This window comes from Chelmon rostratus, chromosome 9 (assembly GCF_017976325.1).
Source record: "Chelmon rostratus isolate fCheRos1 chromosome 9, fCheRos1.pri, whole genome shotgun sequence".
Taxonomy (NCBI): Eukaryota; Metazoa; Chordata; class Actinopteri; order Chaetodontiformes; family Chaetodontidae; genus Chelmon; species Chelmon rostratus.
Genome location: NC_055666.1, coordinates 25,687,580 through 25,714,681, shown reverse-complemented (window position 1 = coordinate 25,714,681; position 27,102 = coordinate 25,687,580). Strand labels below are relative to the sequence as shown.

Below are 27,102 nucleotides of genomic sequence, written 5' to 3'. Positions count from 1 at the left end.
TACGCTGAGATCCTGTTTCAGTGTATTTATTGACTTTGCTGACAGCAGATTGATTCAGCCTGAAACATAGAAAAGACTTTAAACAGCGGCCTGAAGGAAGCATCTGTTCCCTCAGCTGGTCTGCTGCTCCACAGCAGAGGATGAAACTGTTCGTTTCTCAGGTGTGTGTGTGTGTGTGTGTGTGTGTGTGTGTGTGTGTGTGTGTGTGTGTGTGTGTGTGTGTGTGTGTGTGTGTGTTGTTTTTTCCTTCATCAATAACAGCATTTAAAAGAAGAAGCGTGACCTGAATCCAGTGAAATGAGGTGTCTCTGGACCCAGAGTGAACTGAACCAAGTCCTGCTTCGGTCTCATATCATCTTTTACCACCATCACACCCTCTTCGCCCGTTTTGCGGTGGCAGCACGCCTCTGGTTCAAGGCCTTGGTGCTGACGCGGAGCTTACGCAGGCGTAGCTGTCGCAGGCGTAGCTGCAGGTCTTTGGGGATTTTCCCCCCCTTGGCTAAAATCTCTTTTAGCCTCTGTTTGGGCATCTTGGTGAGGCGAAAGTCGCAGATTGTGGGGTAGTGGTCGTACATGACCTGGCAGGTGCGGGATGAGGGGTAATAACCCTCCGCGCTGGCTGTCACCCGGTACTCGCCGGGATTCAGCAGCCGCCAAAAGTCGCCATCGGCAACTGAAAGAGAGCAGAAGTTGACAGTGAGCAGAAACCTGAAGCAACACTCAGGACATGATTAAAACAAGTTAAATAAAAGACACTTCATTCAGCTTATTGCTACAACATATCAATTAAAATTGATTGTAGGACATTTTTTGCAGTAGTTTCATTTACAATGTGTTTATTCTGGACAACAGCTGAGAGAGAAGAATAAAATATTAAACACCTTTAACTGTAAATGTTGGTTAAAGTTGATTTCCCACCACAGATCTTGATTTGATTCATACCTGATCGAATATGATGATCAATGTCATCAACTTTAATGATGGCATCTGCTATACCAGCCTCTGTGTCTTTGTCGCGAACCACACCTTTAATTCCACGGTGGACCTAAAAAAACAAGAGAGAGACATTTTATTGGTGCTGTAGATGCACTGTCAAAAGCAACCTGAGATAAGGGATGGTCTAACATCTGCTCCCAGAAGTGGTGCCTCCTCTTTACCAGGAATTATCATGTTCGCTTGACTGAGACTGTTTTAAAATCATAGCAAGAAGAAGAATAATAAGAACAGTGATTTTAAGATGCAGAGAGAAAAAAGGGAAAAGCGAAGAGGAACAGAGGAAAAGGAGATTATTAAGATGATGGAAGAATCCACCAAAGCAGCCAGACCTGCTCCATGTAGACCAGCAGAGACTCCCTGTTGTTCTCCCACTCGATGGGAAGCTCACTGGCGTGAGGAAACTTATCGCAGGACAACTCCACCGTCACCTCGAAACAGTTTGTGTGCAGGTAGCTGAAATCATTCATACCTGCAGGCAAAGAAAAGTGCACAGAAGTTGATATTTTCAGTAAAGTTGTCCCATTTGATGGAGTCTCTGATGGGTTTGGGAAATATCAGCAGCTGATTTGATAATACATGACTGAACGCTTTCAGTCTCAGGCCAAAAACTGCGTTTTCTGTGCTACTTCAAAGTAGAAGAAAGTATCAGAAAATGGAAATACTCGCATACTTGATTCCATTCCACCACTGCACATGAATATAATATTTCTGCTTCAGTCACACTGGATCAAGTTGAGTTTGCTTTAAAAAACACACACATTCTTACTTCCTGGTACGTTGTGCCAGTCGGCTCCGTTGATGATGTTGTTGTATCTGAGGAAGTCCTTGTTGTGGCAGGGCCGCCGGTCTGGGTTGGACATCACCTGGTTGAATAAGACACAGGAACATGTTCAGCACACAGTGGTGCCAACGGCGTTCAGTCGAGTGAGGAAGTGACAGCAGGAGCAGGGTGAACCTGATTGGTGCTGGCGTACGCTGTGGCCAACCAGCGGAAGAAGCTCTCGTCAGGAGTGGGCGTGTGCTCGCGAGGCGCCCAGTCCTGGGTCATGTCGTACGGATAGGTGACCACCAGCTCTCCACCATGGAGGTTCGCGCTCAGAACAAATGGGATGTTCTGCATCCAGTTGATGACAGCTCGGGTCTCGGACGCCACCTGGAGTTGGAGTTGGAGACTTAGTGCAAGTATGTAGGTATGTAAGTACTGTCAAGAGGTCAACTCACCTCAGTCAGAGCAGAGCTAAGAACAGAAACAGGTTACAAAGGCAGAATTTGGAGATATGGTGCTGATTTTTAAATGACACAGTTTTTTCCACTGCATGTGTGTGTGACATGTCTGTATGAAACTAACAAAGGCTTCCTCGGAGGTGTACTGCTCAGGGATGGGAAAGTAGTGGTTGATGAGTTTGGAGCGGTCTGTCTCCAGCTCGATGGCGGTCCACATCCCCGAGTTGAGGTCTGCAAAATTGTGGTTCATGTCGATACCTTCGTAGCTGTAACGACCCAGAGCCCAGCCCGCCAGTTCTGAGCCCTGCAGGTGAAAGAAAGTGGGATGCAGTCTTTGCTGTTTCATTATGGTCACCAAGCACTCAAGTCTGGAGATTACAACACAGTCTTGCTCTAAATGCGTTTCCAGGCACCTTTTTGAAGGCCATCTCATATCCGTCAGGGTTCATGGAGGGCAGGAGGTGGATGCGAGTCTCTTTGACCAGGCGGACGATGCGCTGGTCCCCCCGTTTGTACTCCTGGCACATGTACTCCATTAGATTGAGCAGAAGCTCTCGGCCCAGCACCTCGTTCCCATGCATCCCAGCAACGTATCGGAACTCTGGTTCTCCTGCAGGGGGCGCCAAAACACAGACACAGGAATGGAGGTCAGAGCACCGCCTCTGGTCCGTTTTACCATTTGACATCTTTAATGTTTTTACTTCTGTTTTTCAGAGTCAGACTGAGTTCATACCGACAGAACGAGACCCCAAAAGGCAAATCAAATGTTTTTTACCAGATAATATATCAGCATGAAGTGTGTGTGTTTGTTAATTTAACGTACTAGAAGTCCTTCATTTGCAGATCGTATCGTATTTAGCGAGCATGACGAGTCCTCAAAAACTTTAATGCTCTAACACAATCAGTGCTTTCAAAACACCTCCTGCACAGATCAGCCTCTGTCAGTGGTCCCACTGAAAGACCTGACCTGCTTCCTGTTTGGTCTGCATACACTGCACTGACAGGCAGCTCTGAAATCTCACACATCTTCCTCACAACTGTTTATGAGGAGGAGTTTCAACTCACTCTCCTTCTAAAACAACACTCAGCACTGAGACGAGTTCTGTTCTGAGAGAATTTAGATTGTTTTGTGTTTAACAATCAGTATGTGTGCAATCACACACTTTTACTGACGAGGTCTGTGTCGTCAGAAAATTCAGATTTATTCAGCTGTTTGTGTTTGAGTTTGAGCACAACATCTTTTTCAATATTTGGAGCTTCCCAGGCTGCTTCAGGAGCTTTGAATAATCCAACGATCGAGTCTGATTATCAGGTACGGCTTCAGAGAGTGACTCTGTACGAATATTTTTCTTGATTTACTTGGAGTTTACTTGAATAACTGCAGCTGCAAACACTCCCGAAGAACTTGAATCAGTGTTTTGGTTGAGCCAGGAAAAAAACTGATTCAATACTTCAGTGTACTAGAAACATAATTAAAATATAGAAAAGTCATTACAAGCACACTGTTTTGTGCCTCATTTAAAGTATGTTATATATAAATGTACTCCTGAATAGATGTCATTAAATTCTACTTAAATGTGTTAAAATTAATATACTAATCCTGCAATACCTAAAGTGGTATTTCAAAGTACTGAAAGTGAAAATAAAGTGTACTTTATTGTAAGTGTACTATACATTGTACCAAGATGTACTTTTAAACAGTGTACTAAATTACAAATACTCTTAATAGTAATAAAGTTTACTTATTTGCAAGTCCTTCGTTAAAGTGGACTTTAATCTTACTTTATTTGAAGTATATTTAAGCATCTTTCCAACACATTGGTGATATAATACAATTGTACTGCAAGTACGTTTTGATGCTCATGAGTCCTGATTTTCACTGGTGGACTTCAGGACACTTAGAGTTTGTAAAGAACTGAGCCAAACTATTTCACTACAAATGGTACTCAAGGACTACTTGAGTCTACTTAAGTATACGTCAAGGCGACAAACATAGTACAAAGTGTACTAAGTACATTCTTCAAAAAGGATGGAAAGCGCGTATTCAGAGAGTGTGGAGGTGCTGTAAAGATTTTCAGGTTTCGTTTTTTTCTGTTACTTTCTTAATTTCCTTGCTCCTAATCTGTAAGTAAATATATGGAGATGCATCAATACTAACATGAAAGCTTCAGTCGAACAGAGCACATAGCAGCACAGAGAGAACATTCATACAAGTTACATAACTGTGGGAAAGTGAAGGGGGAGACCGAGGCTATTTGACTACACTGAAATTCCAATTATTCCAACTGTAACCACCGAGATGGCAGAAAACACTGAAAAGTCAGTCACATAAGATTGTTCAAACACATGGAACATAAGATCAGACCAAACCAACGCTGATCCCTGGAAAAAAGGCTTTGAGTCGGACAAAATAATCAGGTTACAGTCTGAGCGGAGGGAAAAACTGACATTTTCCTTTCTCTAGGCTACCAACTCTCTACCAACTATCAGTCCTGAGAGGAGCAGAGGAAGGCGCAGCAACAAGCTAGTTTTGGTGATTTTTGTGTCTTTACTTGAGTAGAAGGGTCACGTGTTTCTCTACAGGTAGAAAATGACTCAACAATCTAGCTTGAAACACGCTTTGGTGGAGTTTTTTTTTGCACCTGTTGGAGGATTAGATTTGATAACTGGATAGAAATGTGATCTCCTCCCTCTGCTCCTCCCTCTGCCTTCTCCGCCGTGTGCTTTTGGCGGGAAAACCTCTCCACTCTGCTGCCATGTGGGCAGAGCTGAGGAGGCCAAAGACAACATTTGTACACCTCAGAGCAAACAGAGGGACTCTGGTCTGTGTGGGTTTATGCTTCACACAGAGCTGGACTGTCTGTGTAGTTGTGGAGGGTTTGGATCCAGGGGCAGCCACTGTAAAAGACCCCTCAGATTACTGTGATCATAAAGCATCTGTCCCTCATTAGGTGAAACGATCCCTCTCACTGGAGCAGAAGCAGCGTGGCAGAACTGAAGTTTTAATTAAAGAAGAATTTCTTTGAGGTTGAGCAGCTTTTAGCTTTTCAGCCTTCGACCCTTAAAGAGTTCCCCTGCTCGAAAAATATGGTACGCATTATAGTGAAAGACTGATAGATAATGAAAAATACTTTAACGAAATGCAAAAAGACAACAATTTTTAGCCTTTTCCCAGTCGGATGTTGTGCATATTAGAGCTAAACCATGACGAAGCTTAGAATGAGATTTTTCCTTTAAAACAGGTGTGGTTCGCTTTGAAAGTTTACTCTTCACATCCGTCTCCAGCTTGTCTTGTCTCACCCAGTTCGTGTTTTCCAGGGTTGTCGGAGATCTCCATGACGTAGAGCTTCAGACCGGTGTAGCTTTTCCCGATGCTGTAGATGCGGGTGATGTCAGGACAGGCCTCGTTCACAGCCTTCATCAGCTGGGAAACAACAACAGAGCTTATGAGCTGTGAGGAAGAATCCTGGCACGTTTAGGCTTTTGCTCGTGTGAAAATGTTTCAGGCTCTAAAAAAAGTCTGAATTTGTGCATGTAGCAGCTCCCTGACTTATTGAACTGCTTCTTCTCTGCGCATTCATGATGCTTTTCTGCAGACTCCTTCTTCATTCCTGATATGTTTTTTTCTCATTTGTTATTTGTGGTCATTATCGGCATTAGGCATTAGATCGATACCAGTCTAAGTCTGAATGATTTTACACATGAAAAATAACTATAAAAACGACAAAACACCTTGAAAAACTTTAAAACATGCACACTAACGCTCAAACTCCAATTGCCTGTTCATCAATGAAAGAAAAAGATTCCCATCTCTTAAACCGAGTCACTGCGAATAATCTGTACAGTGATGCTTAAAAGCATTTTGTTATTGATAACTGTGTAGAAATATCATGAATTCACCCTGAAAACAAAGTAATGACATGTGGAACACTTTGATTTAAGGCATTTTAAGGATGTGCATCCATTCCCACGTGGACGTAACTGCAGAGAACAAATGATTGACATGAAATTACTGGTGTTTCGTCTCCCGGTCCCCCCATAAACTTGCACTTGTGTCTGACCCATCGAAGTTGTGTTAAAATGCAGAACGTATTCCCACATGTGGAATGCGGGTCTGTGTTTGTTTCTGTGGGCTGCTTTCTGACCGTCAGATGCAGGACGGCGTCTCCAAACAGACCGCTGGTAGTGGCGGCACAGTGAGGACGCCGCCATGAAGGAGTGAAACCTCCCATACTATTTGTTTTTTGGTCAGAGTGAGAGCAGACCACACACACGCTGTGGGAGCTTCCTGGACTCGCTGCCAAAACCAGAAACTGGTGCATTTGTCAACATGGGACTGGAGGTTTATTTCTAAAAAACATACCTTGATGGCAAAGCTTTTCTGCACAGGTTAAAAACGTTCGATTGGTTGAGTCTCAGTGAGCAGATGGAAGAACATCAACATGAATTTCATCAAATTATGACAATGACTAATATAATCATTAAAAATCAGCACATACACATCAGACTCTGTCTTACTTTTCTCATCTCTTTGTAGTTGTGGTGTCTGAAGTCCAGCTTGTCTCTGGACTCTGTCGGCCCCGTCTGCCACGCGTAGATATTATTTGGATCTGTGAGGTAGGAAAGGTGTCTGTAACAGCAACCAAACATGACACAAACATACTCAAATTAAATCCAGATCATTTCCCGCAGTTGGCTTCCTGCACCTGGGAGAGCGCAGCCCAGCACCTCGGCTCTCAGGCAGATATCACCATCCGTCCTGTTCTGGTACCAGGTCTGTGGGTTGATCCGGATGTAACGGGCCACCGTGGACGTGTTGAAAAGGGCGAGGACTGGTGTCTCTGAATCCTGGTTTCCTTCAAACACCTGCGGCACGAGGACATGCGGTGAAATACAGAATCGTGTAGTACGAGTGGTTTGAAGCACTGAAGGGGGACCTCTGCCATGGTGCCGTCCTCTTTCTACCTGCCTCATCTTACCTGCCCACCTGCACTGTGGATATATTTTTCACTGGATCATTAAAGCCAGTCTGATGCCTCATGGAAACATTCTTTGCATGACTGGCACTTGGTGGTCAGCTGTGGTTGTGGCACACAAGCCTTGAAGACCACTCATATAAACAAACCTAACCAAGGCGGCAAAGCTTCCAAACCTGTTTTGGCATCTTGAATAACCAAAAGGAGAAAGTTTCCTAAACGTAACTAAATCATGCAGCACTGTCGCTGACGATGAGAAAATAAAACAACATTAATGCCACTTACTCCAACAAACAAAACGAAGGAACTGCAGATATTTGTTCACTGTTCGATTGTTTACTGCTGTAATTGAAGAACTCACAAACTTTGTAATTCAATAAATTTTGATGACCAAATATTCCTTAATGGGCCTTTGTTGTTGTCATGGTGACAGTTGGTGGGTAAGTTACACTGTGATGACTTTTCTCTTCCTTGTCTTCTTCCATGAAGCTTCTATTAAGAGTCCACAGCAGGAGATTCAACATGAAGCATTGACTGAGAAATGTAACAGGATGTGCTATTTAACCATGATACAGCTAAGATATTAAATAGAAAAATGAACTGTTTAAAATGTTCTGTTGATCAACTCATCAGTAGTTTTATCTCTATGAAAAACAGCAGCAACAGGTTGATGTTAAATTGGCATCTTAAGCACGCAGAGCCGGACACTGTTTACTCATAACTAAGCACATTCCCATCTTCAGCAAAGAGTCAGGAATCATCTGACACTCCTCCTCGTTTCTGTTTTCAAAGCCACAGCGGCGCTCCATAACAACTGTTTCCTGTATTGAGTCTGAGCAGCTACATGCGACCCCAGGCGATTACTGGTACCAGTGATGTGTGATATGGAGCCTGGAATATGAGACCAGCTTGTAAAGTGAAATGCAAAGGTGGGAAACACGCACGTAGAGAAACAAGTCTAAATGTTGGAAAAGAAGAACAGCATGCTCACTCACAGCCTCTTCGGTCCCGTTCAGACACGGCTTCCACACCAGCGAGTCGTTACTGAACTGCACCTTGTAGGTGTGCACCAAGTCCCAGCTGTGTGTGAACAAGACACATGTGGTTCTATAGAGCACATCATATCACATGTGGTGCACACAACAACTTTAACCCTCAGCACTGACCTCCAGATGGAGCTGCGGCCCTGCAGGATGACCCCGGTGAAGCGAGTCAGTCGGAGGGCGTCGACCTCCAGCCACTGCTTCTTGTCTCTGTACTGAGCGCACCAGGCTCCATCGTAGATATCACCATCCTCGATCCCAGACTGCAACACACACACACACACACACAGGAAACACAGTGATATCGCTGCTCTGTTCGTATCGTAGAGTAGATCATGCCTTGGGTTTGCTGTTCGTCTCTGTTGCTACCTGGATGTTGAGTCTGCCGCGGTGAGGGCCCAGGCCTCTGCGCTTGTATGATGACGCTCTCAGCTGGGTGTCTTTGACCTTCAGTGACTCCAGACCCAGCGGAGGACATTCTGACACAGTCAACAGGGATTTAGTCACCATTTTGATGTGATTATATCGAGACAGAAGAGTGCAGAGAAGCAAAGTAAGAAGGAGCCAGCGTTCCAGAGGTAAAGTTGCGTTTCTGCACCGTGTTGACAGACCAGTCGTTTCAGGATGAACTTCAGTTCAATCATCAATGCAAACAATGTGACAAAAGTCAAGTTATAAGAAATCCACTTCCTGTGCCTCTTTAATGGCAGAGTGACGTTTGTTCAATGAATTCTGCTTGAATCATTTCCAGTCATTTCATATATCACTTGGATCAATTCTGGATCCACTCTGGTGCAATGTTTACCTCCTGATTGTGAATCTACTTGCAGATTTTGCAGCTCTGACCAGCATCTTTTCCAGAAAGAGTTGCATTTACCGCCATTAGAAAAAACACACAGTAGGATTTTTTTTTTACTGTTTTGCATGATAGTTGAGTTTATTATTAAGTAAACTTTCAAACTGCAGCTTATCTCAGCCCACTTTGCTCCTCAGTATACTTTAGCAACACAATGAAGGCAGGTTTGCACACTACATGCACTGCAGTTATACAAACACATAGATTCACATGCACATATACAATCATATATGTGTACATGTTTGAGCTTGTGAAATTTAAGAAATCACAAGTTAAATTTTCAAGAGCGTGTGAGTACAAATGAAATTCATGGGAATTTCTCATGGGAGAGGAAAGGAGAAAAAAACTTGTTTGTTTATGTCTTTTAATGTTATATAATGCACATGAATTATATAACACTAAACTTGATTTCTCACATTGTCTCAATGTTACAAATGACAGGTGACAGATTCAAGCAAAAAGCAGAATAAATGAGTGCAGAAACAATAAATGATTGTTTTTCAGACTGAAGTATTGTGACTTTTATGTCAGTGAAATACTTGGATGGATTTCGGGCTCAAGCCAAAGAAGCAAATTGAAAGAGAAGTAAAAAGGAGGGCAGGAACCAGAGAAAGCACAACTCTCTTGTAGATGGTGGCATTTCTTTAAACCTGTCCAGCGTCCTCTGCTGCTGCATTAAAGCCTCAGACAGACTCACATTGTCTGGAGGGTTCAGCCTGGTTCAAGCTGCCTCTTCCTGCCAGGAAGCTTTACTGGCTGGGAAACAGTCTAGTATAGAAGAAGCGTAAATAGATGCTAAATGTAGGTGGCATTTCCTTTAAAGACCCTTTCCCCCTTTTGCCTTGTAGTCCCGTTGGATCTCTGCTGAGCTGAATGTTGCTCAGCTCTGTAAACCAATGTCTCTTTGTTGCCGCTGACCGGTGGCTTCCTGCCAAACCACAAACTTTTTAAAACAACTGAAGCCGAGCCAGAGAGACTTGGCAAACTGACAACGATGTCCAGAAGAGAAAAATCAATTTATGGTACATGAAAACAGTCCACAGCCCAGCTGATTATCTGGGTAAATACATCCACTGTGAGAGAGAATAAATCATCATCATGTGGTGGTCCTGAAATCCAAACAAAGAAAAATGTGGTTTTGGTGTTATTCAGTCTCCTTATTGTTCTCTGCCTAAAGATGAGGACCCTCTTTTCCTCTAAATAAAGTTTTTCTAAGGAACAAAGACCATGACTCATACTCAGACCTGCAGTAGTTAGGTATATCCTCCCTCCTGTTTCCAGTTTTCACATCCACTCCCCCCAAAACCTTCTTCATTTCCTCTCGCCTTTTTTCTTCTCTTTAAAGGAACAACAAGGAAAAGATAGAGCGCCGAGATGAGTCATCAAAGAAACGTTCCCCCACCCTGAGTCTCACCTCCCTGGGTTCCTCGATACGACCCCGTGGCTTTATGATCCGTATTTATAATTCAAGGAATGCTGTCGCGTAATATTCAGGCTTTAACGAAGGATGAATCAAACTAATGATGACTAAGTAATCTACACCACCTGCAGGCAGAACGTCATCAAATGAGCAGAATCGGTTGTAGCTGATATGGACACGTGTATCTGAATTTGGTAACAATAGCAGAAAGTGTTCCACAGTTAAAGCAGTACATTGTAACCCAATACAGGAAAACTGTGGAAGCCGTTTGTTTAGGGCTCCTTCAGGTCCGCCATCTGCCAAAGCTGCTGTAGATTGGAAAGATGTTTTTTTGAATGATTCAGGATTTAGACGCTTTCAAAATGGACCCATGCTGCCGCTAAGTGCACCAAAAACAGATCACTGGTTCAACGCCAAACTTTCCACTATGTGTTTAGATCTGATAAACGTTGTAGAGATATGCTGCAGGGTATATGTCTTAACCCTGAAGAGAACAGAAGCATCTCTTTGTAAAGTCGATTCTAAACGCTCACGTTGTTTCAGCTTTTGTTGTCAACCCGAAGCACCGTGAACTGCCAACAATAACATCATCACTATCCGAAATGCCTGCAACAGACGGTGAGCGGCAACTCTTCTAATAACAGCACGTGCACACAAGCACGCAGGCATACAGTATGCTTGAATGCAAGCATTAGCAAAACATGAGATATATGTAGACACACGCACATTTAAAAGAAAACAGACAGACTCTCAAACAGAAAACTCAAACTACACCAGTGCACCAATACTAGTGATCAGTTGTGATGGTTAAAGTTAGGGTAAGGGGCGGGGGAACGTATCATGTCATTACAGATGACTTTGATTTGAAGCAGCAGATTAAATTAATTTCTTCATAATATAAAAGTTTAGATATACAGTATGCACTGTCTCGGCAATGGGCCCACATGAATAAGATCAGGGTCTGAATTTAGTGCTAAATTAGCAAATAGCTTCACAGCTTGATGCTTTCCTGGGTGGGTTTCCCTCAACAGACAATTCAGTGTGTTCCAGTGAGCTTCAAAGTCCCGTTTACACCTTCAGAAGATGGTGCAGAAAGAATTAACAGGTCACGAAATGATCTGAAACCACTTTAATTGTCCTGACACAGTAAACCCCTCAGCTAGTGAAAGCACCTGAAGCTATTTGCCAGTAATATGTGACCCTGTCTGACTGACATACTGCACATCAGGGCTAATCCCCATACATACGTGGAGTCTCCGCGGCCACTGGCTGGCGCGCACTTTGTTTCGCCTGAGGTTTGGTTTTCTTATCAACCTTCGGCTTCTTGGTGATGAGTTTGGATTTCCTCTGGATTGTTTTGGGCTTCTTTGTTATCTTAATGCTCCTGGCGGACCTCCTTTCTACAAAAATGCAAACCATTTAATGCACAGCAGGAAACATGGTGACCTCGTAGGACATGACTTCACTCTTTTGCATCAAACTTGGCTTTAAAGGAAAACAGTTTGGCATTTTGGGAAACACACAGAGAGTTAGATGAGACATTCTCACAAAGCAGACTTGAGTTTCTGTTGGATTAAACAAAAATCATATTAATTAGCCAGGTGTGCTGCTTGATGGATGTTTGGACAGGCTTGCTGTTTCCTCTTTATGCTGAGCTAAGCTAACCGGCTGCTGACTGTGATTTAATGTTCAACATCAATATATGAGAAAGGTCTCAATCTTCTTATTTAACTCTTGGCAAGAAAGCAAAACGTAGAAATACTCCTGTAACATTGGCTGGAGAGCTCTAACTTTATTTTCCACCCACAGGGGATGTCACAGAGAGCCACAGCATGCAGCACAACCCAGCTTTCAGTCCTCAGACTGATTCATGTAAATGCTGCTGAGCTGGAGGCTTTGGCTGTAAATGCTTACATGTATTTACATTAAAGCCATTTGGCTGCAGCCACAGTTTCAGAGAGCCGACAGATAAATGAATGCCTGCATGAGCGACGCCACACAGTTGGATTTAAGGAGCGTGAGGGGTCTTGTTCTTCGTTTTGTTTTTTTTTTTCTGGTCTGAGGCGTCACACAGCCCATCTGGTTCTCATCAGTAGAAAACAGCTAAAATGTCTCACTGCGGACGGACTAGAACGCGGAACATCCTCCCCCAACCCTCGGACACTGACTCTCTGACCGCACATATGCAACAGCCATCAGAGCTCTTTCCACTCTGAAAATCTGTCAGGCTTTGAGGAACCCTAAAAGATCCTCTGAGTTGTTGTGCAGAGGCACCTTCACTGACTGAAACTCCTTCATTAAGGGGTCATGGACCTTTGCAACCTTTGACTGGAGTTTGGTCTGAGGGACATTTCTTGGTCCCACCAGGTCTGAGTTTGCAGATTTGTTAAAACTCAGTCTCAGAGGATGTTATGTTTGTTTCCACAGTAACAGATTACAGAACCTTTAAAATGTTAACTCTACCAGCATGGCTGTTTCTGGTTCTGGGAGCAGTAATGAGATGCATGTAAAACCAGTGAACAATTAGTCAGGTTGTAAAACAGAGATCTGTTCTCATGAAGATCTTTCCAGAGAAGTAAAAATCCTATCACAATTTTCACAAGGCCACAATATAATCCCCACATTAAAAACTATAAAACATTATAAGAATGTTTTAGAGATTCATTCGATCATCATTAATTACTGAATACCATAGACACACTGCAGCATAAAGCAGCATTAAAATTCCAACATCAACAATAACATCCACTCACCTAACTCCAAAGGACCTTCTTCTTCTTCTTCTTTGGTGTCTTTTCTGGACACTCTTCTCTCTGCTGTTTTAACAGTGTCCTCAGTCAGCTGTTCAGCAGTTGTGGAGGTTTTGGGAGGTTTAGTTGTTGACTTGCTATAACTGGTTGTGAATCCTGTGGTGGGAACCCCAGTGGTGATGGTTTTCCCTGCAGAAAAAAGGCTCTCAGTGGTAATAAAAGCTGCATCTGAATCCGCAGTAGTCGTGTTATGATCAGGGCTGGCTGATCCACAATGTAGACACAAAAGCAGAATGAAGTGCAGAACTCCTGCCATAGTAACTGTTCCCAGCAGAAGCCCCTCTGACACTAAACACTCATTCAACCTCCCTGACCTGCCGCTCCGCAACAGTCACATCATCCGCAATGAGAAAACAACTTCCTGTCACCGACTGAAAAAATAAAAGCTGTGTTGATGTACAGAATGCTCTTTGGTTTGCAAATAAGAGGGTTAGTAAACATTACAGCTGCAAATCAGTTGATCACATTAATTTGCAATTTACATAATTTTTCATGCAAAATGTGAACACGCGCTGCCTTTAATGTCATATATGATACCAAACTGAATACATGTTGGTTTAAACAGATGGTTCAATAAATGAAGGAATCTTTTGGCTATGGAAAATTATGATTGTCATTTTTCACTATTTTCTGATATTTGGGCTGCTCAAAGTGGGGCCCATGGGCCAAGGTTGGCCTTCGATAGGGTTCAATCTGGTCCACTAGATGTTTCTAATGAAGAAGAGAATAATCAGTAGAGAGAACTTTGGATCCTTGTACCATTTTGCATCTTCATCTTGCATCAGGTGTTGGCTTTTGTCCTGTGGCCCACCATTAATTTTCAGTTTTGTCATAGACATTATCAGACGTTTAGTCTAATTCTTACGTGCCAAGTTTGAAAGTGGTGACAACAGATGCAGCAGAGGTGCAAAGTCAGTCTCCAACACTTTCAAACTGTAAAACGTGTTAACGTTTACAAAGGTAAAAGTGACAAATGCATGCTTTTATTTTGAAGACGTGATCAGAATCCTGGCATTTGTCTTGTTGGCTGACTTGACACTCCTCTGTGCTGCGCCTGCACCAACAACCAGAGTTTATTCAGGGATCAAACTCAGTCAACTCTGCTTCTTCCTGCTACACAGAGGCAGCATGCATGGCTGGAAATTTAGTTATCCAGGGACTTCGAAAGTGTGAAGATGGTTAGTAACGGTTGTATACTGACACCTTGTGTCCTGTTAATATCCTGCTGAAAATTCACATTGACTTCAATTATTCCAGCTCTTTAACACTACAGATTAACACAATTAAAAGATGCTAACTTCACTGTTCTGGTTAAACAGCTTTAATAGATACAGATACATTAATGGGAAATGTTTACAACCAGCAAAGTTAGGTCTCTGACAATGACGTCATTGTTAAACTGAATGTATTATTTGGTTCCCAATGTTGAGAGAACTAAATAATTTCTGGAAACAAAATTAATTTCTAAAATAATTTTGGAGTGATGCTATTCAACTCTTGTTGGAACTTAAAAAGAAGGAAAAAATGACACAAACAAGCAAAAACTATTCAACCAGGTCTTCTTGGAAAAAAAACACAAATGCAAATAAAAAATATATTTACAAAAAAGTGGAATTTTCAATGAGCGCTCCTCAATTTGAACATCTGCCTCCTCTCTCTCTCTCTAACGAAAGCTGAAGTTACTGAATGAGCAGCAGAACCTGATTTATTTTGACTGCGACTGAAACAGTATCATGGATGAATGAATGAAGTGGACAAATGTGGAAGCACCTCTCTTCATGTGTGTGATGGACAGCTACAGAGTGTTTGTACCAATCAGGTCTGGGTCACATTTTGAAGAGTTCTTTCCAAAATCATACCCACCACAACAATATGACATCAACTCCTACAAAGTCACAAATTGCATACAAGTAGTTGCTTTGTAAGATGCACTTTAAATAATTTCTTTGTTCGACAAACAGTTTCTCAGACCTGCTTTTTTTGTAAATGAGGATCCAAACTAGTTGTCAATATTCAGCTTCATTCGGCGGCTTCAATGGTAAAAAAGATCCTTAAATCACTTGTACACATTTTGAAACTGAAACATGCAGCTGAATCTACTGTATAAAACTTGGTGTTTTTGAGATCATCAACATGGATACCAAAAACTTGAGCTCACAGTGACCTGAAAGAGAGCGACTCCTCCAGAGATATAAAAGGACAAACAAACAGACAAAAAGAGGACGGGAGCAGAGTGTCCAGAGTGAGGAGAGCGGCTGCTGTGTGAGAACGTCCAATCTCAGTTTAGACCAACAACCTCACGGCTTCCACAGCTTCAGCAGACCATCCTCACTGTAGGTGCCGATGAGGTTCTGGTGGGGGTGGTGGGCGATGCCGATCACGTCCTTCTCGTGGACCTGGAGGGAGGGGGAGCAAGACGTGAACAAGAGCCGATCTTTCCAAATTAAGGAAGCTGTATAGTGTGTGTGTGTGTGTGTTATATCGTTATTTAAAGTTAGCAAAATTCAGATCTAGAAATTCTAGAAATTAGAAGTGACAGTTACATTTTAAATCTAAATTTAATGATCAATCAGAATTTTACCAAGTAGGTGCAATAAAAAAAATCAAATTATGCAAAATAACATCCCTGGCTGCACGAATTGCTCATTCCATCCCAGGTTCGGTTTCCAGCTCCTCTAATGGGCGAATGTGACATGTGCTTTAAAGCACTTTTGGTGGTCAGAGTAGACCAGAAAAGTGCTGTATTAATGCGCTCCATTTACCACTGCACGGTGTTCACTTGTGTAATAATACTTGCATTATAAAGACATGATGTGTACATAGGCTTTAATATTACCTGGTAGGTGGTAATACAGGTACAGTATACCTTCTATTAATGTAGGATACACACAAAAAGTTATGTGACTTGATCTTCTCGAAACTGGCAAAAGATTACAGAAGGTTTGATTCTTCTTTGTCTTTGCTTGTTTGTTAAGTAAAACAAAAGAGCTTCGCCCTCACCACAAAACTTAAATCAAAACTTTACAGCAGGCCAGTTTGAAGCAGAAGCAGAGGAGGGAATGTGCTGTGATATTTATGGACACTTTCATCTGTGCTCCTGAGTGCACTAACGTACCGTCAGCGTTCTCTCCAGCTTGCCGGTGACGGTGCTGAAGCAGTAGAGCACAAAGTCTTCGCCCACGCAGTAGATCCACTCGCCGCGGGGCGACAGAGTGCAGCACACAAAGTCACCACCTTCCCTCTTACCGGAGCTGAAACTCCTCACGATCTGCACGGCGAGAGCCACAAGAGCGTTTAAACACAAGCAAAGCATGTACTGTATGTAGCGGGCAGGTAGGCAGGCTCAGTTTCATAAGCAAACGCCTTCAAATCCTACGGTACTCCATGTTTATTGGTCAAAAAATATTACAAGCTCAAGCTAACAAAACTCATGTAACAAAGATAAAACCACAGTTTATGTAATGGCTCATGAGCTGATTTCAGCAGTCTGCCATCACTCCTAAAAGCTCTTGTGGAGTAACGCTGTGCCCTCTTTTCCTGCTGGACTGTTTCGCTCAGTCATGAGTTGAACTGACCTGTCCCTGCATGTTCATGATGACCACCGTGTTGGAGCGGTTACACACTACGAAGTGCTCCGGGTTCTTGGGCAGCAGGATGACGTTGTTGACTGTGATGTCGGTGCCAGCTGACGTGCCCAGAGGCTTGAAGGTGTTGGTGCACTCTGTGGTCTTCATGTTCCACACCTGAAAGCAGGTCCAACACCATGAGATGAGACGAGCCAGTTAGATACACAGCATCCGCGCAGGCACGTTATTTACTGTGTAGTTTGAAAAAAGACAAGAGAAAGTAACGGAGGGACGTCTTATTTTTGCAGCTGCCACACTCACCTTGACCGTGCCGTCCGAGGAGGCGCTGATGATGTGGTGGCCGTCCGGTGTGAAGGTGGCCTCGTTCACAAATGAGGAGTGACCGCGGAACTCCTTCAGAGTTTTACCCGACTTCAGCCCATGGATTCTTAGCAAAAAGAAGAATTTCATTCAGGTTAACAAAATGATCCTAAAATAGGTGTTCAGTAAAGAGTTGAAGTGCTCCAACTAAAATAATGTGTTGTTAGGTCTTTTTTAAGAAGAATAAACATTGAAGGTGTAGGTCGGACAGGAGTTTACCTGATTGTCTGGTCGAAGGAGGCGCTGAGGAGCTGGCTGCTGTCTTTACAGAAACTGACGCATGTCACTCCTTTACTGTGGGCACGTTCAAACCTCCTCAGACACTGACCGCTCTGGATCTTCCACACCTACACACACAGACTTTCATTTACTTTTGCAACATGGCACTGTGTCTGCAGGCAATCATCAGTATGCATACAGAGGATTGTGTTTGCTGGAAATAATATGATTCAATAATGTAATCATGTTTTTGTACAACTGAGAAGCTAAAAGGATGAAACAGAACTGCTGTTTCTAGTCTACCTTGATCTTTCCATCCTGAGCTCCAGTGGCCAACATCTCTGTGTCTCGACTGAAGCACATACACAACACTGCATCGTCCATCATCATGAAGTTATCCTGAGCCTGGTACTTCAGATCCTGTAGGACACAATGCAAACAATGACTTCAAGTCAGCAGAGGTCATTTTGAAATGCTGAGTGTAAATGCAACGTTCAACCAGACAGCGAATCTGATTAATGTGCGTTTATTTTGGATAAGCTACCTTTCTGATTTTGCCGGTGGTGAAGTTCCAGACCTCGATGAAGCCGTCCACAGAGCCAGTGACCAGGTACTGACCGTCAGGGGAGAATCGGGAACACTCCACATGAGATTTCTGTCCAAACTGTGCAAGGAAGAAAAACAAGTCACATCACAACACTTACAATGTGTAAGTCATGAAATTTAAGCTAACTTAAGCATGCATGGCTGAAAACAGTGAATTCGCTCATTAATGTTGCTTTCTACCAGCTATGCTTTGGGACAGTGTGGGTACCTTGATGTGTCTGCTAAGCTGGGTGGGGAAGCGCTCCTCCTCCACATCTTTAACGGCAGCTTTACCCCTGAACAAGTCGATAGTCATACCAGGAGGCAGGAGGCCCTGATGCTGCTGCCACTTCAGAGACTGAAGGAGGCGAATGAAGACAGCGGGTAAATCATCATTAGCACTTTATTTGGGTGGTAGTATGTTTGTATGTTCAGCAAGAGACACAAACATGTGATATTACGATGCAAATTAGTTATTTTATGGTGAGTTTCCAATTGAAGAATGACATTCATCAAACCCGCTGGTTTCCCGATCATTACCTGTCCCAGCAGAGCCATGAGACGAGAGGGCGGCACCACGCTGACTTCCCCTGCCAGGGCCAGGGCGATGGCCGCCCGCCGCTTCTCCTTACTGCTGCCGTCTGGGTACGCCTGGACAAGAGCAACACAAACATCAGAAACTCAACACATCTGGAATCATAGAGACGGTTTATTTATGCAACATTGAGAATTTAACCATTATCAGGTTTGGCAGATGGTCTATCTAGACTTACATGAGGAAGGACAATCCTATTAAACAATATACAGTGCAAGACTAGAGCATATTTGGGCCTTTTACCGGTTTTCACTGAAAAAAGGCTTTTTATATAAGAAAAGGCTGGGTTTTAATTAATTTCTTGTCCACATGCATCCAAAATCTGGTGTTGCAAGAACATCTTTTGTTGTTGTGCTTTTGCCTAATATGGGTGCGACACACATCTGATGATATTTGGCATTTAGAAACCAACAGCAAACTAACCAGCTCCACCCACTGATAATAAAACAATTAGATAAATGGATGAGCATGGATGAACAAAGAGTGCATCTTGTTAAAAGTTTAGTTTGGACTCACCTCTCTGGGATCGAAGTAAGAGCGAGCCAGCAGGTTCTCCAGGTGGATGTACCTCTCTGGCTGGGTCTGTTTCAGCATGATCATGGGGTCGGTCTGCCTGAGGAGTGAACGGGCTGCACCCAACTCTCTCAACTCGATCAGCTCTAACACCACCTGGTCAGAAAAGAACAAAGACATTCAGATTCGTTCTTTTCACTGAAAGATCTGCTGACATAACTAATAACAGCAGAAGCAATGCTCAGTCTTCTTATCTCAGTTAACTGTAAACTAAAACATCTGGCTTAAGAAAGGCTTGAAAGGAACAATAGACTCAACATTGCTTCCTTGAATAGAACAGGAATGAAGTTTGAGACATCAGAATATATTTTAGAAATGAGACAACAATCATGTACAAAACCAACAACATTATGCAAACACCAAACCAGAGGCAAAGCTAGAAATGAGCAGCTCGATTGCTAAACTTGCTAGTTCCATAAATACAAAAAAATGAAATATCAAACATCTAATTTGTTAATTAGAAGAAAATGCAAACTAGGGAAGGCAATAATATGTCTGGATATACTGCGAATGCATGAGGATGAAAATCCTGCATAAACACAGTGTCAAGTTGGCGATCAGGTTAGCTGCAGACCACGATTTACCCAAACCTCACCTGTTCATACAGGTCTATCAGGGTCTTATCTGGCAGTTTGAGGGACTGGATGGCTTGCAGGACAGTATCCCAGTGGCCGCTGTTTATGTCTGCCACGAAGCTCTCTATACTGTCCACAGTGTTCAGAGACACGGTGGTCTCCTCCTGCAGGGTGACGAGAGTCCGGTGCAGATTGTTTTCCTTCAAGTACTGCATAATCAGACGGATCACGCTGTGGAAAACACATAATACCCAAAGTCATTTGGATAAACAGCAGCAGCGATTCAAATTCTATTTTGTTATATAAGAAATGATTGTCCATTAAAGTCAATCACTATAAACACCCATCAACTGCCTTGTGCTGCCTTAGTCTGAAAAAATTACTTTTTCAGTCAGAGTTTCATCTGTGACAACTGGTAGTTAAACGTTTACTAACGCTAATGCTAACTTATCTAGCTAACACCCGTCTCTCAATTCTGTTAACGCCACAGAAAAACACGGGAAATACGACGGAAGTGTGCCTTTCATAACACAGCTATACTTCAGACTAAATTTACTGTTACTTCGCTGACAAAAAGAGCAAACATCTATGGCGATGTCTGTATGTTAGCTTGCTAGCTTAGCTTAGCGCGCTAACGCAAGTGAACTGCAGCACAGGATGAGACAGGCCTCACTGACAGGAAATATGATAAAATGTGAAGTTATTAGCTGGCGATTTATTAATCAAATTGCCCTGCCTAGGGATAGTTAACTAGTTTACTTACTCTGCGGATTCCACCTCCAAAGACATGGCTATTTATCTCAAAACAGCAGCCACAAGACACTCTAAAGTCTGCAGCAAAGGCAAGAAACACGCAGGACAGGACGCGCAAACACGGAAGTGCCGTGAGGAGCCAGGGACCTTCAAAATAAAATGCTCATTGTGTGAAGGTGGGGACGTTAGACTTTGAATTATGGACAAAAAAATCTCTAAAATGTTCCAACAAATTGAAAGCAGGTTTATATTACATACAAAGGTTTTTCCCGCTGCATCCAATATCTACCCTGCATTAGGCAGGTGGCAAGTGCTGATTTCATTCCCTGACTTTATGTGTCAATTTATTTAATTTGAGGTCATTCTTATTCAATTTAACTAAACTCCATCCTCTGTCCATCGACAATAGGGAGTCTTCATAGTGGTTATCATGTAGTAGATTTAATATACACCTGAGATCAGTTATTCTTCAAACTGAGTCCAGGGGAGAACACAGGTTCTTGAAGAGCCTACAATGGACACAAGCAGGATCAGTTTTCTGCTAGTGATGAAAAAAGAGAATATACAGTTTTGTTGATAGTGGTTTCATGGGATTGGTTTTCTTTCTACCTCCTTCTATATGAAGTCTTAGCATAGATCTGTTTGTGTCCTCCAGCTAAATCAATAAGAGGACATATAATGTGATTGTTATGAACCTTTCATGCTCATAGGCATCATAAGCCTCATCTGCTTTGAAGTTATTTGTTTTTTCTTTTCTCCAAGCTGCTCAACAGAGGGCGCTATGTGCACAGCTATAACTCAGAGGCCCTCTTAACTCGCTCCTCTCTGCCAGTGAAGGTCTTTCAAGGTTATGATGATGATGATGTTCAGAGCAGCACCACTTCAGTCTGCATTCCCACTGCCTGGGTTTGATTGTTTTGGGCAATCATGACATAATTCCACTGTGAGCCCCATCCACATTGGAAATGAATTTGGCACCAGGAACAGAGCAGACCTCGCTCGGTTTCATTTGTCCTTGCAGATGGAGAAATATATTGGGAAGCGATGAGGAGAGGCACAATGGATGGGGAGGGCAGGAGTGCTGTTTTCACAATACCATAACAACGCAGTCACTCGGAATATATTAACATAAGAGCAGAAGAAAGATGTCAATATAATTTTGCCGTCTTCTGGCATGACAAAGCAGAGGCTGTTTGGAGAATGCTTACCAACGAGGGAGATGCCACCACGCTGGAGAAATGACAGCGACACAAAAGGCTGTAATGTAATCACTTCATCCTTCTGAGAAAAACAAAGAAAAGTCTAAATTCATGTGAGGTACCACTGCTGGTATGCCATAAAGTTACCATCTCCATCATAATTAGAACACATTAGCACCACAAAGAACTGAAGGCATTCTTCGGTCTGTCAGGAAGGAAACTAACACTTTGCAGGAACAAACATGCATAAATTCCACCTGCTCAGTGATGGAGGACGGTGTTATGAATTAATGTCGGACATCAAAACGCTTCCCAGCTAAGATTCCCAGGTTTCCAAATCAAAACAGCGAAAGAGAAAGTAATTTCACAGTGTGTCATTTGTTTACGACAAAGCGACCTAATCCTGACATTCACGAACTGAACCCTGTTCAGGATTCTGTGAAAATATGAGCATTTGTCTGTGATTAACTGCTTCTGAATCACATTTTTGTAAAACACAACAGATAATTCTGCATTTCTGGCACGATCCTCACAATCCCAATCTCTTGTTCTCATGGAAACCATTTAAAATGCTAAACTGAAATGACCATTTGGCCACACTGAATACTCACAGCTCTGACAATAACAACACATCAAAGCATAGAGCCAACTTGTTTAAGAGGTGAACAGATGAATGATTGAATAGGTGACAACACTGTAGAGTGAGGCAGAGGGCGAGGATGAAGAGGATGAGGAAGAAATGGAGGAGGAGGAGCACCCAGGGATCCATGTTAGCCTGGATCTGTCATGACAAGACATTTTTCCAGCAAGGGAGAACACATCTGGATGGATCCAGTGACAGGAAGTCTGGCTTTCAACTTATATTGTGACGTCAGACAGCTGCCCTACTTTCTAAAAATCTACTCTGGCCTTGTAATATTCCCTAACATTCCTAACTGTTGCCACAAATGTACACGGCTGTTGCATTTGTGTTGTGTTTGCCCACAACAGAAACAGCATGCACTCTAGGAGATGCTCATCAGGACTCAAAAAATAAAATAAAATAAACTAAGAGAACAGCTAGTGAACCAGTTTTAATGAAAACACAAAGTAATGGAGCCTATAGGCAAGTCAAGGCACTGCAGTCTATTAATACACGCTTTATTCTGCGTTGTTTGCTTTATTTAAACATAAAATTCATTACTTACATGACTTAACAATGATCTGAATGTAATGATCAATTTTCCTGCAGCTTTGTTTTAAAAAGCAGGAACTTTTTCATCTGTGTTTTTGAGAGAAGGAGATAGACTCAGACACTCTGATCTCGCCAATTATAACAAAGAGATGCAAATAGATTCACATGGGGAATAGGAATTACTGCTGTTAATGGGGATACAATCAGATAGGAATAAGTTACACAAAATAGTGAATCTTTGTGATGTCTTGCCAGCTGTAGAGGGGATTACAGGTGTGCTGTCGGAGTAGGACGTGCAGGCTTTTTAGAGATTTGAGCAGCAATCATGTTTTGTGTGCATTCTGATTTTCAGCTAAGCTCTGCACATTAACGAACGAGATGCAGACGCCAAAAAAACTCCAACAAAACTTAACTCAGGAGTAGATCTTAGATTCACGATCCAGAAATAGACTCAGAGTAGAGAACTTGATGCAGTTTTTTCCAGTTCGCACTAATTGGATTGTAGCATATTGATAGTTGGATTGTTGATATCAGTGGATCCTGTGTAGAGCCACAGCAGGGGAAGTGTGGATGACTCGGGGAAAAATATGGATTAAAACAAAGTTGAATGGAGATGATTCATGCAGGGAAATACACAAACAAAAGTGATGCTACCCTGCTGATCTTAAGGTCACTAAAATTGAACTTGAAGCCCTCATTAACTGATTTTCTTATTATCGTTAACGATTGATAAAAATTGTGGCTTCTGAAGGGGAAAAGGGTGGAGAATCACTCAGTTAAGGCAACTTAAACCAGTCTTAAGGTTATGGAAAGATCTGGAATACAAGAAAGCATTGTTGACTGGACATATGAGGCAAACTGTGTCCTCTGGTGTCAAAGTCAGACACTTTGTGTGCTCACTCATTTACCCCTTCATCCCCTATAAAGACTTTTTGTGAAGGTTTAAGGTCACACTACTTCCTGCTAAGAGGGGACAGTCATTACTTGGTCAAGTGGGACTTTCTGCTGCACATCAATATTTCTAAGCACCAGAACACTGACGCTTCTCTGGTGAAGACAGTCAAAGAGATAAAACAAACAATAAGCTTCTGGAGGAAGATACACACCAGTCTAATCTTAGCATGAGCTAGAAATTGAAATCTGATTGGCAGGACTTGAAGGCAAACACATCCCAACCATCATACTATTCTTGTTTCTGCCGCGTCTCTTTTACGAGAACTTGCTCAGAGCATGTAAGCTAAAAGGTTATTTGCATTTTCATACACTGCTCATTTCACGTCATTTCCGCGAACCTGCCGATGCAGAGAACATTGCATGCTAAAAGTGTATGAAAACAGCTAAATCAGGCGACAAAGCCTCATTGCTTTGTTTGGTTTTGCTTATGTCTCTTTAAGAGCTTTGCCCTTGAGTGTACCCAGCGGCTGAACACAATGAGCAAAGGTCCATTAACTTGCCGCTGAGAAGCTACTCACAGCTCGTTGCCAACGGCTGATTTCTCCACCAGTCTGTCAGCCGTTGAGTCATGAGTGGTAGTGGGTGGAGAGTGTGTGTGTTTCTGAGAGGTATTGGTGATGGAGGTAGCGCCGGTGGTGGAGGGTTATCGTCCAGGTGGAGGAGCCTATTGGCATGTCGATTATTCTCAATGGACACATTAGAAAGCCAAAAGGGATTATTGATATTCTCAATCTTCTTGACACAAAAACAGGAATACGGATAAGCATCCTAGCTGCAGAGCTGCATTCAGTTTGGGGGAGAAGAGGTGCACAAACCCATTCAGAGACATACAATTCGGTTCATTCATGCTATTAGAGTGTGGCGAATGAAGGGTCATCAGGGTGATGAAGCACTGTGCTGGAAATGGGATGGTGCTGGAAGGCAGCACACACGTAAACAGATATATGTAAGTCCCTGAGCAGTCTGGATAAGAGAGGAACGCAGCAGGGCAGGTTTCCACCCGTGACAATGTAAATAGAAGCTATCCACTTACCCAGTGAATGCAGCTGCCTCCCCTCAGCTGAAAAGCTCCCGGGCCGGTTGTATTTACAAAAAAGGAAAAAAAAAAACACCCACAAAGTGCTGGCACAAGTGGATGCTTCTGAGAGGGGGTAAGCTCTCTCTTTTCAATTACTGGTCTATCTCTGCTTGTTCCAGCGCCTGCATTCGTGTAAGTCTGACATCTACAATGTGAGGCATCCTCTTTGTCAGGTTGTTGGGGAATTCACTGGAGGGCTTTATGGACATACATGCAATGTACCGAAATCTTTTTCAGCTGGAGTGGGGATGAAAGGCGTGCTTGTGCAGGCTTTTGAAGGCTTTTTGGAGGGTCGCAATGTCTACGATGGGCTTTGAGGTGTGAAATATCAGCCAACGCTTAGTTGTTCAAGGCACAATAAAAGCTTGCATGACGATCTCTTGTTGCAGTCTTAAGAGTTAGAAAGTAAGAGTAGTTTATGACTCCCTGTGAGGCTGTTTTATTGGAGGCTGCAAAAAGCAACATTATTGCTTGGAAGAGTACGCTGTGACGTACTTGTTCTAAATGGCCTCACTCACTCGGGGGGAAAACCTGGCATCATAGCCTCTTCCTGCTGACTAAATGTCCTCTTATCCTACCAGGGAAAATCTCAAGCAAGGCAGAGAAAATCAGCAAGGATGAGGGTTAGAAGATCAGAGTCCACAATTTCACTCTGATGTAGCCTTTAGCTTTCTAGCTAGCTGCTTCATTTCATAAATGGGGACACATCATTTTGTAATCTACCTCATGCAAACTATGTACACTTGCATGCTAAAGGAAGGTAAGGATTCTTTAAAGGCCATTAAGCTGTTGGAGGAAAGAGTGACACATTCTACCTTTCTCGCTCTAACCTTCAAACCGGTCTCAAGACTCGAATTGACAACCTCCTCTAACCTCTGGAGAAGCGCATTCCTTATATGACACTCCAAGGTGCAGAGCCACAAACAGGCTTTGATCATGCTGTTCAGGATCACAATTAAAACCTTTAATGGTGCTCAGAAACCCATTCAACAGAGCGCACAGTAGGCAGATCCAGTAGGATGAAATTAGGTTATTATGCAAAACATAGAAGACAAAGGGAGGCTATTTGCAGTTAATTAACACAGTAATTTTCTTAGTAACTGTCTAATAATTTACATAGCCAATAGAAGGATACTTAGGCCCCTCTGCTTACTTTTACTGGAGCGATTGCCTCGTTCGTAACCTGGCTTGACCGAGCATTTGCATGGCCCTCGCACTGTTGCAGGGGAGTTATCGATTCCCCATGTCTCGCTCATTGGCATGCACAGGCACAATAATGAGTAAATCCATCTTCAGTGAGTCCCTGCTGAGGGGAATGCAGTCCTAAGGGGAAGAGGCCAATATATTCAGGTCCAATTTTCCTGTCTTTTGTTGAGGATTATCATCGTATTGTTTTCTCCTGTTCGGCCCCAACGTGCCGCACTGAGCTGCACCAATGCACGAAGGGGACCCAGACACATCTGGGACACTCACAAGCAGAGAGAATCCAATAATAGAATAAATTCATCCGTGGTGGTTTAATTAACATGTGCTGTTGGAGTGGAACAAAGCTAGTTGATGGGATATAAACACTCAGAGACATAAGTGCACTTCATGGGAAATATACACCCAAGCTGATGTGCTGGCCCTCTTAAACATGCACAAGCTACGAAAAGACCAAAATGTAAGCATTTAATGTAATTCAGTAGAAATTAGCCTCATTCTTCACATCTCTAGGCGTCTTCCTGAAGTACATCCTGGGCTTTTATGTAGCATGTTAGCATACACGTCAGCGGCCCACTTGGCCTCTAAGATTCTGTTGGTTTTAAAAGGAAGTTCATGACATTTCATTCTTTGCTGACTGAGGCTATTTTCACTGCTCGACAGTAGATGTCTCAGCACGGTGCTGGTTTCAAACTGAAATAATGGGCCGTGGACTGTCACCTTGCCCCATGGCAGTTGTCATCTATAGAGACAGGACTGGCATGCATGGCTCCTTTTCAAATATTGGATCAGGCTCGAAATCGGATTCTTTAGGGGGTCGAAGGCAGAAATGGAACAAGGACTCTGAAATGTCACTGCCTCTCCTCATCTGTTCCATAGCAACACCCTGTGTTATATTAATTTTTCAGTGGCATTTTGTCTC

The 27,102-nt window shown here is 42.9% G+C and overlaps 2 protein-coding genes across 2 annotated transcripts; both read right to left on the bottom strand.

The window, feature by feature from the left end:
• Positions 1 to 342: 342 nt before the first annotated feature.
• Positions 343 to 13,581, bottom strand: LOC121612100 (probable carboxypeptidase X1). Its single transcript, XM_041944849.1, has 15 exons — positions 13,269 to 13,581; positions 11,763 to 11,915; positions 8,609 to 8,718; positions 8,363 to 8,502; positions 8,192 to 8,276; positions 6,927 to 7,086; positions 6,739 to 6,830; positions 5,521 to 5,644; positions 2,634 to 2,830; positions 2,345 to 2,524; positions 1,952 to 2,149; positions 1,763 to 1,859; positions 1,326 to 1,465; positions 943 to 1,045; positions 343 to 673 (listed from the first exon to the last, which is right to left on the bottom strand). The coding sequence occupies exons 1-15, from the start codon at positions 13,579 to 13,581 to the stop codon at positions 369 to 371; spliced, it is 2,397 nt and encodes a 798-aa protein (XP_041800783.1). The 3' UTR covers positions 343 to 368.
• A 1,287-nt stretch (positions 13,582 to 14,868) lies between these two features.
• Positions 14,869 to 20,699, bottom strand: smu1a (SMU1 DNA replication regulator and spliceosomal factor a). Its single transcript, XM_041944046.1, has 12 exons — positions 20,583 to 20,699; positions 19,840 to 20,050; positions 19,188 to 19,340; positions 18,617 to 18,727; positions 18,306 to 18,434; positions 18,036 to 18,155; positions 17,795 to 17,911; positions 17,492 to 17,619; positions 17,213 to 17,339; positions 16,901 to 17,068; positions 16,441 to 16,593; positions 14,869 to 15,721 (listed from the first exon to the last, which is right to left on the bottom strand). Exons 1-12 carry the CDS (start codon positions 20,606 to 20,608, stop codon positions 15,623 to 15,625), a joined length of 1,542 nt encoding a protein of 513 aa, XP_041799980.1. The 5' UTR covers positions 20,609 to 20,699; the 3' UTR covers positions 14,869 to 15,622.
• Between the last annotated feature and the right edge of the window lie 6,403 nt (positions 20,700 to 27,102).